This window comes from Excalfactoria chinensis, chromosome 10, assembly GCF_039878825.1.
Source record: "Excalfactoria chinensis isolate bCotChi1 chromosome 10, bCotChi1.hap2, whole genome shotgun sequence".
Classification (NCBI taxonomy): domain Eukaryota; kingdom Metazoa; phylum Chordata; class Aves; order Galliformes; family Phasianidae; genus Excalfactoria; species Excalfactoria chinensis.
The window spans coordinates 12452504-12467066 of record NC_092834.1 but is presented as its reverse complement, the minus strand read 5'-3'; the positions used below and the strand labels follow the sequence as shown (position 1 = coordinate 12467066).

Below are 14563 nucleotides of genomic sequence, written 5' to 3'. Positions count from 1 at the left end.
GCTCAGGACTAAGAGTTTGTGTCCACTGCAAACTGAACGTAGAATTCTGAGTTATACTGCTAATTATCTCTCATCTGTTCAATCACTTTCAGCAGCAGCCACCATTCCTACAGATGTAACCTCTGTTACGTTCCTTTTGTCCCTGTGCATTTAGGAGGCACTGCAGAAAACAGAGCGGATCTCTCTAGAAAATGAAATAGCTTTAGTGTTTCATCTCTCTGGTTTAACAGAAATAACCAGAGCACCAAAATACTCAGCACAGCCACCGACTCACAGAGCTGCCCTCCAGGACCAGTTCTGAGTAACACTGCTAGATTTCTATCAGATGTGATACTTGATAACACTTTTTTTATGGTATTTTTTAATCAGTTCTTATTTAGCAGATGCTGTCAAGCGCTTCAGACAGCTTGAAAAGTTGAGATTAGAAGAACTGAGATTCTCTTTACAACACAGATGATTGCAGTTATGGGGACTTAGGCCTGGTCTGTGCAGTTTATATCCAACACAAACATTCCCAGGTGGCTGCAATCAAACATCTAACCAGCTGATGTCATTCTGACCATGCACATGTAGTTGCTTGGGATTTCACTCCAACAGTACATTCATGTTTGCACAAAGGGATAAACGATCTCACTACGGCATCCACGTTGGTGGGGATCAACCATTCAGTGAAGCAAATGTAACGGTACAGAATACTCTCTGCAAATGGCACCTGACTGCTCTTCCACAGAGAACGCCCACAGGGAAGAGAAAGGAGAACTGATGCAGCCTCCTACCTGCACAACTTGCCCCCTCTCTGCCAGGTCCCGTTGTCTGCAGGCTGCAGTGTCTCTTCACCAGGACTGTCCCAAGGCACAGGACTGGTGGGCAGCAGGAGGCAGGGCAGCCCTCTGCAAAGGCAAACTTTGCCTTCCAGTATCTCAATCGTCTGTTAGAGACTGTGGACACTTGTTTTGCCACAGTTAATGGGGGAAATTTTAACTCTCACATAAAATGTCCAGAATCTCTTTTTAAAACAGTATCGACTCAGTGCTAGAGAAAGAAAGATGGGCTCCATTTTAAGACTTTCCCAACGCTTCAAGTTCACACAAGAATTTTCACACGATATTTCAGGTGCTGTTTTCTAGTGGATTGTTATCTGCTAAGGGTGTCCGACATGCCTTTCTTCCACAATAAACAACAACAAAGGAAAAAAGTGAGCAGTAAAATGGAGAAGGAAATGTGGAACAAAACAAAACAAAGGAAGGAAAGACTGGTGATCAGGAAGTGCATGCAAACAGGACAGCAAAAGCGTGGTAAAGACGAAGGGTAAAATGCCATTTTTCCTCTCTGAAATATATCGCAAACTTATGGGACTCATTCAAAAAGGGGATGGGAGTGATTGCGTGCTCAAAGGCTGGATTTAAAATCAGTAACGATTCAGAATTTAGAGCTCCAGACTCAGCTGGGGAAGGCACCAAAGCAGCACTGCCACAGCCCCTAGCAGAGGTTAACAACTAAAAGATGTACTTACATGGCTGAGGCTCACGGGGCCAGGCCATGTTGGAAAGTTCTCTGCAGAAGCACTGCCACATCAGAAAACGTACCAGTACAGCTGTGCTGACAAACATAAACTACAGCTTAATCACTGCATACAGGGCAGTACCGGAGTTGGACACAGTGCTGTACACAGTAGCCGTGCTGCGCAGCATAAACCACACTCACATGTACGGCACCTGGTGGCCTTTTTCTCCGGTGTGCTTTTACCAGGGATACCTTCCTAATAAGAGAGATTAAGAAAACAAAGATTTGAAGTCTGCTTGTTTTGTGGGGCTGCTGGTTTAAGCAGTGAGGAATTAGCCACGAGGCTCTCACTGCTGCCTTAGTATGACTTGAGAACTGCACACTTCCATTTTCTTTCATTCACTGGCAAGAAGAAAAATTGTCAACGTTTTAAATTCAAGCTTAAGCCATGGACTTTTTTTTTCCCCCACAAAACACACACAGGTGCATCAGTGCATTCAAACTCAGCACTGTGAACTCCAATAAGCAAGAGGAGCTCAGCTCTATACAAATGTGTGTTAGGGGGGTAAAGTAAAGGTGCGAGGCACAGCAGCAGGGAGGTGCCTATGGGGAGCAGCCTCTGCTCTGACTGCTGTCTGCCTGTGCAACGCCTCCTGCACACAGCAGCCAGTGCAGACCAGGCGCTCCTCCTCAGTAGGAACTTCTGCATTGGCTTCATGGGGAGCACCACCAACACTCCTTGAGCCTGCAGCGCCTGCTGGGCGCCCTGAGAACCAGCGTTACGTTCTAACTGGAGAAAGGCAGCAGCTGTTTTGCCAGTGTTTTTCAAGCAATGCGGAACCTACGAGAGAGAAATGTAAAGAACTCACTGATTTACCATGTTAAAAAAAGATGGCACATTTATTGCTACATAAATGTTATATACATAGTGTTTTCTGTTACATTGACAGAAAGTTTTTGAACTTCTTGCTGCTGGTTGGAAAGGTTTATCAGCAATACCTCGAAATTTGACACAGGGTACAAATCTGCAATAAACCAACAATGGAAACTGGAGAACAAGATGAGAAGCAATTCATCTCGGACAATTAGCTCTTACAATACTCCATAGGTACTACACGGTATGCTAGAACCCTACTATGGTCTTACAATGCTATTGTAAATTTCTGATATTAATGAACAGGTTATGGTAAATAACCCTACATTTTTACTACCTAATATAGTAAAATAAAGTAAGAAACTTTTTACTGAAAACTTTTTTGATTTCAAAAATCTAGAAAGAGTAATATTTAGAATTCAAGAAATTTTCTTACAAGATTATTGTATAAAAGACTAGCTACAGTGAAAAATAAGCCAAATGTTTTTTTCTTTCTATTTTATGAAGGAAAGCTTCTGGGCGTACTGCAAAGTCTAATATAGCCAAAAAGACAACAAGCTTAGAAGGAAAAAGGCCAGGCAGTGGCACGTGATCACTTTCACACGTCATAAGCAACAAATTTGTTTAGCCAATAAACACTGAAATGAAGAACAAGGCCACAGATATAATCAGGTGTTATCTGATGGTATATGCAAATTAAAGGAACAGAAACGAGTCCACTATCCTCACAAACTGTTCTGTTAGGAACCACTGAAAACGTGAGCTTAAATTCATTAGTTTATTTTAACGATCCAGCTTTTGTTCTTTCAATTTAAACGACTTCATTAAAAGTGTTGTTTTGTTCCTGTTTTGTACGGTGAACCAATTACCGGCCATGAAAGATGCACTACATAAACAATAGCTCAGACAACCTTGGCTTAGGAAGTTTCCTCCCATGGTCATTGCAGTGGAAGACAGTTTCCATGGAAGTTCAAAGGGATTTTAACCATTTCCACACATCTGTGACAAAGGAATACTTATGGACACTGTTCTGGTGGAGAAACATTTAATGGTTTAATGTTAATATGGCTTGGGAGGGGTCATTTGTTTGCATTCGATTCACACGGATTTTTCTCCACTGACAAGCCATACAAAAAGGACAAGAGAACTGATGTATACAGGAAGGAAAAATCGGTGACCATTGCTCTTATACTCCATTAGTAACTGAGCGCACCGTACTGGTGGCTGTGTCATCACACCGTACTGGTGGCTGTGTCATCACACCGTACTGGTGGCTGTGTCATCACACCGTACTGGTGGCTGTGTCATCACACTACCTGCCGCGGTGAACTGAGGACTTTACCATTCACCAAAAATACAGCCTGAAAAAGAAAAAAAATCTCCTTTGTATTTTAATGCGTTTTGTGCTTACGTACAGCTAACACTTTACAGGTACTATATGTAGTACTTACTGCTCGGAAAACAAAGCAACTCTAACAAAGTAGATTCTCCCCACCCAATTTACACTTCACGTTACAAGCTTTACTATGAAGCCTAGAAGCCTAAAAAGGTTTTGTTTATAATTAGAAAAAAAAACATTTGAGGAAAGTCTGAGGGAAAATAAAAATCAATTTTTAAACCTACGAAACGTTATGGTCACAGCACTGCTCCTGCCTGGAGCCTGCTCAGGAGGCCCCTTACCAGCCTGACACACAGAGCTCAGTATGGAAGGGTAACTGTGACCATAACTGTTCAGATTACCAGAGACCAAAAATAACATAAAAAAAAGCTATACCAAGGAATAGTTTCCTATTGCGTGGAAAACACTAGTCATATGGCAAAAGGAGAGGAAAGGACAACAAAAGACTTTTCCCTTCCTTTTTTAAGACACTAATAGGTATGCTGGGAATGCTACGGGTCGACGGTTGTCACTGCTTTGTTCTCTGAATGTGAACAGCTTTAATAAATGCTGGCATCCAGCTGAAATCGTATCAGCTTTTAACATGTTACTTTTCCCTTTATATGTAGACCTTTACAGTTCCATAACAATAAATAAAATTTGTAGTTACAATGCATTTGTCAATTCAGTTTAGGCACAAGGCAACTTCCACAATGAGTGGAGAGATCACAACAGTCTCTGATTGTGCAGAAGCGACACACTGCTTGCAACAGAATGATATGTTCAGAGTATTTCAACGGGCTGAAATTCTATCTGAAGATCCTCTATCTTCAATCCTGATGCAGGTGTTGACCAGTAGCTTTGATCATTAGATTGCATTTGGGTTTCTTGCTTCAAGTGTTTTCTCCTGTCAGGTTTGTGTCTTCATATAATGTTAGTTGTCTGTGTCCTTGTGAAGAAAGGTCACCTTCTGTGTATCCTACCAATAAGTCTGGAATTTTAGCAAGAAATTTGGGAGGAAAAAAGGATATTAGGAAAAGAACAGTGAGAAGCGCAACATCAACAGCACTGAACTAATCTCAACTGTCACTTATGGCATTTTCAGTCAGTTACAAAGTGTGGAAGAGCATCATACTGAGGGGTCCTGAGATCTTTTATTTACAGCACATCAGCACAGGCAGAAGCTCCATAAAAACTAACAATCTCCAACCTCCTACTGGGGGAGGCAGGGCAGCTGTGTCTCCATCCTGCTCAAACACCAGCATCTGTCTGCTACGAGCCAAACTTACATCAACAACTGAGCAGTTACTGAAACCTTCACACGCTAGAAACAAGACATAGAAACAGGATATTATGTTCTCTTTTCTAATGCAAAGGCAGTTAAAAACAACCTTGACCATAATTCTTCAACAATTTACTTTCGTTTTAGGAAAGCACGCAACTGCTGCATGGTATGAAGTAATCAGGATGCCAAGAGTAGCGAGAGTTAAACATGTCCACAAATGAAGCTCGATAACAGCCAGCCCTCTGAGCGTTACTGGCACTGAACAGTTCAGTCTCAGGAAAATGACTTATTTAGAGTCTGGGCATAGGAGAAAAAGCATCATTATCTGTGAAGCCGAGACCTAAGAAACTGCAATTGGATTCGACTTTGATTTGTGTATTCCTGTTTCTCAAATAAGCACAAGACAGTGCCTAATTTAATCACTGCCGCTAAAGACAGGCATTACCGTACGCAGCAGAGCCTGCACTGCTTTAAGTGAACTACCTTGCACTGCACCGCACTGCTTGGAGCATTTGGAAGCACTACTTTGCCTCTCAAAGCTGCACACGTTGCTTTTTAAATCTTCACTAATTCAGACAGTGAATTACGGGCTAGCAGCCTGTGCTGGGCAGGAGATACAAGTTGCAGTGGCCAGCCTTAGGGCAGACAGCAAATCTCTGAGATGGGAACATCTCTAACTGCTTTTACCAGCATCGGGAAGCAACACATGGATTTTTAAATGAACAAATGCGGTATTTAGACCACCTAAATACGTATAATTGATCTCTATTATTCTTGGCTTATCAAGCAAGCTGCTAATCACTCCTCTGATGTCACGCCAAGAAGGCCACCTGAGCCAGGAGCTTTATCCATCCACAAAAACACATGCAAAAGAAGAGAATTTCACTCAAATCTCCTTACAATAAAACTACACAAACCTGCATAATTTGCTTACGCTCAGAAATACAAAAGTTCTTGGCACCGTCAAGACGTTCATACTAATGGCAGCACTGCAGCTCACAATAAACATATCCACCTTCCAAATGTTAGCCAATAGGATGCAGCAATCAGACCCCATGTCACCCCAGGCACCCCGCTGCAGACAAGAGACGTACCTGGCTGGTGTTCACATATGACCCATAGGGTTGGTAGTTTCACTCAGGCCAGGGTGGCTTCCTGGGTGTGGTGTTGGCGGCTCTGCCGATACGGCAGAAACTTTTTCTTCTTCCCTTCTCTTAAGGCAGGCTGCTTTAGGGTTTAGGTTTCGTTCTGCAATAGAAAAATAACATCCCATACGCTCATACCCAGGGGAGCATCAACACGCACTGCAATATAAATAGCTACGCAGCACTCCTGTGTGCTTACAGGCCTGTGCTAAAGCAAAGGTGCCTAAAGCTGCAACAGGCTCTGCTGAAAATCCAGCCCTGCAGCTCCTAAAGTGGTATATAAAAGGAAAAGAAGCTGACTTCCTGCCTACGGACACCGTCAGAAACACTGAGAAAGGAAGCACCTCTCGCTGCAGAAAGTTGCTACAAATGCAAACTGAGAAAAGCTTTCTGTAACTTATCATGAATTAAAGCAGAATTTTGAGTTCGGTTGACAGCTGGAGTCACAACAACCCTTCTGACATCACGCAGCCTTCAGTAATGCCTCTGCTTCTTTCTCCGCCTGCAGTGTTAGCTCTGCTCTAAGAGATAGAATTCCTGAAGTCAATTGTCTTCATACCTGATACTTTCACCCCCAAAGAGCCTGCTGAGAGGCTGTCTTAATGAGAGGGCTTTCTCTGTAGGTTTAAATGGAGCCGGCCTTGTTTTAAGAAAGATTTAATTACGTAGCAAGTTTGAAAGGAAGTTAATTTACAGCCATTTAAGAAACAGAGCTAAAAACGCTAGCTTACAGTTATGAGCTTAACAGCTGAAATGCGTCATTTTGAACAGCATCGATCACAGAGTAAGATGCATTACCAAGAGAGACAAAATGGCTGATGCCATTATATAACACAGTGAGTAAAGCTCCTCTGGATGCCACACAAAGCCGTGGTCACTCAGTTTCAGGATGCTTAACAGAGATTGGAATGGCACAAGAGAGGCTGGGTGAGATGAAGCAGGGAATGCGGCCTTCTGATGCACAGCAAGTAGAGCACAAGGTGAGATGCGTGCACGAGGAAGGGAAATTTCTCAGTTTAAACTGTCTGCAGAGTAAGTCCAAATTAATTGCAAGCATGTTTAGGGAAAAGGTTTCAAACAGTGTTACGTTTGGAAGCAGCCTCTGACCAAACCAAAGTGATTCCCTTCATTTTCACACAGACTGATGTTTTTTAACCACTAAAAGCCATTAACGTTCTTCTGACTTCATAACAGTCCATCTCATCTCGCAGAGACAGAAGAGCATTTTCAGATGAAGAACCCCCAAGGTCAAAGTCCCAGAAATGCTGAGATTAGCTGCTATCTGATCTGCAGAGAAACACCCCTTGCTGCATATGCCTTGCAAGAATTCTGACTGGAGACACTGCGTTTGTTTCAAGCTGGGTCAGTACAGCTGCCCCCAAATCCTCTGCACACCATCCTTACTGCAGAGTACATAAAAGCTTGCATTAGGTCATTCACTTTGTCACTGCACTGACTTTAAACAATTGCTTTGTTCCACTGCAAGCAGCAAATCTGGAAATAAAGTAAAAATAAGGTACACAAAAATAAGACGTTGATGTCATTCAGTGACATCAATGACTCAGAAATGTAGCACTTCAAGTAAATACGACCACTGACATCACCCACATCCAAAAAGACACTCCCTGTTCATCGGAGATGCTAAAGATGGTTATTTAACAGCCCAAGGGAGCGGAGAAAGAGGATGCTCACCAGTCTGTGTGACAGCTATGTGAGGAGCAGAGGTGCCTCAGAATTTTAAACACGTCTCTGAAATTAGACTTGAGATTAAAAGCCATCAGTAGCTTCTGACAGACAAGGATGGGACGGCTAAAAACTAAATACAATTCCTAGAGGAATCATCTCTCCTTAAAAGAAAGTGAACTGCAAAAAGAATTCTTCCTTCTGCAGCTCTCAATAAATGTTTGTTCATCTTAAATGACATCTCTTGTTTTGCTAAAGCATCTCTACCTCTGAACAAGCACTGGTTTGAACTGTATAAAGCAAGACGTGTCAATGGCTCAACTAATTCACCTTCAGCACTTGGACACAAAATGGCTGTCTGCACAGGAAAGAAAAAGAGATGGAAGTTCACACCCAGCACTCCCTTCCTCCCCCCCTTTCTTTTTAAACAAAAAAACCAACCCAAACAATTCCTTGTTTTTCCTAAGCAATCTCTAACAGTCACACAAGCTGAATAACAGTCACACAAGCTGAATGCTTTCGGCAGCTCATGCCTTGGGCTGCCCAACGCTGCTCCATACCGAAGTGCTGCAGCACAAGGATGGGCTACTGACCTCTCACTTGCTGCTCTAGACTGAGGATGACTGCCACAGCCTGGTGAAGAATCAGCAGTTTTGTTTGTGGTTTCTCACTCTTCAGATGAAGCTGACACATCCGGCCCAGCTCTTTGAACGCCTCGTTAATGTCTCGTACACGCAAACGCTCTCTGGCATTATTTGCCATTCTTCTCTCCTTCTCTCTTTCTATTTTCTGCTCTGGGTTTAAATCCTCATCTTCATTAGTACTGCTGCAAGAAAGCACAAATAAAAGTAGATCGAAATATCACTAATAACTCAAGCGAGTCGCCCTGCCAGTTCAGAAATCTCAGCTGATGAAATTAAAACTTCTTCTTCCTTGCTGTATTTGATATTGAAGCACACGGAATAACCATACAACAGGTCAGACAGCAGAGCTCCAGGGCTTACAGTAACTCGTGCCGAACTTGCACTTTCCTGTAAAAAAAAAATGCTCAGTGGCTTTTGCCTAAGGAACATCCCCAGAACAACACGGCCTGCAGCAGCTCCAGGCAGAGCAGGGGGAGCTGCCCGCGGAAGCAGAAGGAACTCTGACCGCTGCTTTACTCAGCTGCTGACACACCTTCACACCTTCCAACCTTAGGGATTCAGCCGTCCTTCCAGGTGAAGAAAGAATCACTTCCAACCAACAGGTTGTGCTGGTTTCCAACATACCAGCTTATCATATAAAGGCATTCAAACAAATTGCAATTAGAAGAGCTCATTACAGAAGTTTTACTTCTGCTAAACATTTTCCTGGTCAGTTTTAAAGCTCTTTTTTCCTCCATTAATACCCAATTTAGAGCTAAACATATTCAGAATGCTTTTACCATTTCATAATTTTTATACTAAGTTGCTTATCTGTTTGTTTTTTTCCTGTGTAAGACTGCCCAATTAAGCTTAACACTCTGCAGAAACCTCTGCCCTACTGAAATCAATGTGCAAAGCATTATGAAACACACGTGATGGTCAGGTCATCACTGCCTGCACTTACAAAGTCCTGACTGTTTGTTGTTAGCTCCAATTTCAGCACTCGGGTCAGACCTACCAGGCAGATCCAACAGCATTTCACCTGGTTTGACTCCAGTTCTTTTGTCCACGTTTGGAAATGGAAGGTATGTAACACCTGCAGTCATACAGCCCCTGTTCATCAGGACACGGCTCTGCACCGCTACTGGCTCCCACTTAAAGTACAAAGACTGTGTCTCAAACACTCCTTGGAACTTGATGATCTGTTCCAACCAGAGCCATTCCATTCTCATCTGTCACGATACTCACCCCTGGGCAGATGGGAGCCGAGGCACTTTCTTAAGGGGATGTGTAATTTTCAGGTGATTTTCCAGTATATGTATATGAGCAGATAGTAATACTGCACACTGCCTCTGTATTTCAGCTGCCTATTGACACACGCACTGAGGTAATGCAAAGGCTTTGGAATAAACTTACTGAACTTACAGAAAATCTCCAGCCAATAATGAAGCACAAATAGTCTCGCTCCTGTCAGCGACCCACCTTGTTCTTCCTCTGGATGAAACCTTGATATCCTTCTGGGAGGACTCATCATCCGATTTCATGTCATCCGAGGAGGGGGGTTCATGTATGTTTTCATCCTTCTCCTTATGTTCAGACTTGATTTCTGTTGGACCAATAGCCACAGACTGGCTCTGCAAGCCACCTGACAGTGCTGCAAACAAACAGAACCACGTGAGCAGTGTGGGGCCGGGCACCTATCCCTGTAACAAAACCACGCAGACACTGTCAGTGTGAGGCCAGAGCACAGCAGGCAGCCTGGGGAGCCAACACACAGAACTGTGCTCTGCTAACGGGCTGCGTATCTGGGAAGATTTCTTCTCAGGCGCTGGAATGGGCTGCTCAGGGAGGAGTGGAGTCACTGTCCCTGGAGATGCTGAAGAACCAACCCTAATGATTCTATGAACAGGAACAAAAGATAAACCCGAACGACACAGCTGTACTTGGACAAGAGTCATGGGGTTGTAAAGAGATCATAATTAATCAAAGCAGCCTAATCACTGAAAGGCACTGAAAAAGATGGAAGGGCAAAGTACGAAAATTTGCACCTCAGGTCCGGGTTGCAAATCTAAAGGCAGAGCTACAGCTGTAGTGACAGAGGGTTGGTTGGGCCTAGGCCAAATCTGCCAGACACATCCCTGCATGGCACAGACACGCTGATGAACGAGCTGACTTCTGTTTCCTGTAGCTTACTTCTTTGGGCTGAAAATTCAAGGAACTGTAAACAGCTGCGTGCAGACACCTCCTTTTACTGGCTACACTGAAATGGGCATCGGCTGACTGCAGCCATCTTGGTCAGCTGGAAGGGGCTGCTGTCCTGGACGTGGAGGTTACCGTCACTGACAGCAGAAGGCAGCAGCCACATGCAGGGCTTCTGTGGGAACTGCAGCGGGGCAGGGCTGACGTGAGGATGCCCTACAAATGACTGCAGCGATCCCTAACAGCGGTAGCTTACAGTGTCTAAAATTCAAGATCATTTTCTCTTCTCAATCCTACTGATGCTCCTATCCCCTGTACTGACGCACATTCACCATGACCTATAGCCTCACTGGCTCCGGATCAGTTCAGACCCCGCTCAGCATTTAGTATTGCTGAAAGTTACCTCGGTAGCTCTCTTGTGTTTTATGATTTAGTTCCGTGCTCTGAGCAGAAACTGTACTGGGAAGAACTGCGTGGTTGCTGTTGAGGCTGACGCTTTCCTCCCGATGAGCTCCAACCTAAAAGGAAAGCAAAGCAAATATTTCTGACACAGATTCAATTCAAAGAAAATAGCCCAAAAAACAGAATTTTAAAAGACAAAATATTTGCTGGATTAGAGGTCAGAGCTCGGGCTGTACCTCAGCAAGGGAAAGATTTAGCTGAAAGATGCTGTTAGAGTTTGCACTTGACAACAGCATATTGGATTACGCCGCGCTCCAAGCAATGACCAGCACCTGTCTGGAATAATGTAACAACCTCACAGACTTCTCCAATATTGCCCCACAGAACACTACAAAATTCATTCATTTATACCTGGGAAGGATAAGACTCAGTTAATATTAGATTGCTGTAAGGCGCTGCAACTGTCAACCGTAGTGCTCGTAATAATCTGAGCCCCAATGGAAAGTCACGGGAACTGCAATTTTCACTGCATGTGAATGGCTTTTATATACGCATGTGGACAAAAAGCATTTATTTATATAGATACGGGTGCACACATTTAACAACCACAGAAACATCTCATTTTTTAATCGCTGAAACAGGATTAGAAGAGAACCAGATCTCATTTCAGAATGTTCTTTTATTCGCTTCAGTATCTTCCTCTCATTCTCCTCCTTTCTCACCTACACACACTTCACTCAGTCCCATCACTGCACCGGATGGTACCAAAGTAACCCAGCAGCTCTCACCATGCCTCTGCACGTAACACGCCGCTTCTTGCACCACACAACCCACACTTTAATAAGCGTTGAGATGAGATCTTAGAAAACAATTACTGTCCAAGTTCCCATTGCACACAAACTCAGTGAGGGACACCGATGGCAAATCTCTTAAAGAACTGCTGCTCAACACAGGTTACCGCTATCAGTGCCAACACAGATATAGATATCTATATATCTATATATCTATAAAGGATAACATCCTTTGGTTTGCAAAAGAAAGACATAAGGATACCCTGCCTGAATTTAAAGAATTTGGAAGGTGAACCACGTAAAGGTTTTGATTTAAAGAGCACAAAAGTCCCTTAAATATTTATAATACAACCAACGCAATACAATTAACCAGTTATAAATCTGAAGAACAAAGATGAGGGATCCCACTATTACTTGTACAGTTACAAGAACTGCCTGCAGATGAAGCTTTTTACTGGAACGGTAGCAAACATGTCAACTAGAAGATTAAGCCTTTAATTAAATAGGTTTATTGCCTGGAGTTACACATGAGAACCACTGTTTTTCAATAAATCCTTCAATCCTAGTAAACTGCTGAGCTTTGAATCCCTCTTGAGTAATTAATGCAGCTTTTACCTTTCATGTCTTAGTATGGATTTTACCCGGAGAGAGATAAATACCCTTATGCAAGTTTATCCTTTGTTTAATACACACTCGTTCCTGTAAGCTAACACAGGAACAGAAACGGAAAGGGGGACCCCCCCAACCAACCCACAATCCCATCAGGTCGCTCCGCGCTGCAGAACATCTCATGGCACAGTATCTGCTGCTCCGAGGTTTGCTTCCATCAGCCTCATCACAGCTCTGCGAGGAGCTCCCCGAGGGCTGCAGCCAGCCCCGTCCCACTGCAGCCCGCAGGCAAAGCCGTGCTGCACGCAGCTCCAGGACCGAGCCGGCAAGGGACCACCCTGCTGTGGTGTGTTTTCCTTTCTCCTCCTGGTCACGCTTAGTCCTAACACAGCAGGGTGCTTTGATTCAAGCTACAACTATCCGTCACCTCCAGCACAGGTTGTTTCCTAAACTTCCTTCTTAAAGGAAGACAAAAAATTCTTACAGCTGTGCCCAAAGCAGGAGCCTGGCAACTTTCAGCCCTGGAGGAGCAACAGACTAATGCATTTATTCTGATAAAGGCAGAAAATAGATTAGGGAAAAAAAAAAAAGATGATGCTTCAGTTCTTTGGAACAGGTTTACAAACCCAAAGCACGCCGTGTACATTAACGAGATCCGTGCAGGGCTCTCGTGGGCTGCAGTGCTGCTGAACTGACTGCAGCGTGTTGGTCTCTGACCGGTGACGTGGGGGATACCCAGAGGGGCCGACAGGAGCCCCAGACCAACACAGGCTGCAGTTGCTGCGTCCCACACGGCACCCAGGAGCTCCATCTGGTCCGACAGACACCACGCAGTGACGGCTCAGGGGTACCGCTCTGCAGCTCCTGCCTGCACACCGTGTTGGTACGGACAGTCTGCTTTTGGTTTATTGCCCTCCGCTCAGATTTCACAGGAAGAAAAAAAGACCCCTGTGTTTATGTTTAAATGGAGCACAACTTTCGAGCTTCCCTGACATCTTCTGAAAGACATTTCATACCACCACGTTTTTTCCTTATTTTGGCATGCAACCACAGAGCTGGACAGAGGGGCCAGCATCAGCCTGCGCTGCCCACCTCAGCTCTCCTCACGCTCTGACCTGGGCCCCTCACTGCTGCTGCTCACAGAAACACCCACATAGTACCTCAAGGGCACACAGGGACCGAGCAGCTCTGCTGTATCTGAATGCATTTACATGCGTTCCAGCCCCCTGCCTGCTCCTGCCTGCCAGAGGGGCGGCTGAAGCTGCAATCTGGACTATTTCAGCATAATGACGTTAGCAGAGCTCTCTTTGTAACCCGATTCCTCCCACGAATGTTTCTCCTCCACTTCCTGGCGCACGCAGCTCTCCCAGCGCCCACCATCCCTGCACAATGCTCGGCCAGTGGCTGCACCAGCAGCAGACCCTGCAGGGCCGCCATCGGCACACAGCTCAGTCTGGCCCTGCACCGAGAGCCACCTCAGGACCGTGGCAGGACCACAGTGTGCCAGGCAGACACAGCTCTGTCCCACCTCACAGCCGGCGGCACGGCGTGCGGGTCCCCAGGCAGCGCTTCTGATGTGGGCTGTTAAAACTGCACTGTCCCACCAGTAATGACTTGCAGCAGTCAGTTCCATAAGCAAACTGAGCTAATTCATCCTCTCGTGAGCTGATATAGCCTGATTTTTGTGATCTCTCTCCAGTAAAACCTGAATACTCTGTGCAGCCACCAAAAAGCTGGACTGGGCTCACAAAGCTACAGTGTCAGGGGCAAGGCCAGAACGTTTAGAAAAACTCTGAAGAGAGAAATCGGGCCTGTTAAAAATATATGTGAATCACCTGCATGTTCACTGAGGTGCATTTGTTCTCTATAAAACTAAGATCCAGTGAATAGTTAGGGATCATAGCAAGCCCAAGGTTTATCTCGGTCAGTAAAACCACAACCTGAGACAAGCAGCACTCCTAAATGCACAACTGCCCCGCTGCTGTATTTATTTGTAGGAACAGACAGCCCACACACAATCAGACTTGAGATCAGGAGTGCAAATCCGAGCCTGGTCAATGCAGCAGTGAGG

At 44.6% G+C, this 14563-nt stretch overlaps 1 protein-coding gene across 11 annotated transcripts in view; it reads right to left on the bottom strand.

Annotated features, from left to right (window-relative positions):
- Positions 1 to 2378: 2378 nt before the first annotated feature.
- Positions 2379 to 14563, bottom strand: part of TCF12 (transcription factor 12) — a 149883-nt gene continuing 137698 nt past the window's right edge. For 8 of the 11 annotated variants that reach the window (XM_072345343.1, XM_072345345.1, XM_072345347.1 and 5 more), the window contains 5 exons: positions 11094 to 11208; positions 9974 to 10145; positions 8462 to 8694; positions 6135 to 6288; positions 2379 to 4746 (listed from right to left, as the gene is read on the bottom strand). In XM_072345343.1, coding sequence (XP_072201444.1) covers positions 6146 to 6288; positions 8462 to 8694; positions 9974 to 10145; positions 11094 to 11208 — 663 coding nt within the window. In that variant the 3' untranslated portion in view covers positions 2379 to 4746; positions 6135 to 6145. The remainder of the gene's footprint in view (positions 4747 to 6134; positions 6289 to 8461; positions 8695 to 9973; positions 10146 to 11093; positions 11209 to 14563) is intronic. The other 3 variants (XM_072345344.1, XM_072345353.1, XM_072345346.1) reach the window with 2 other exon arrangements.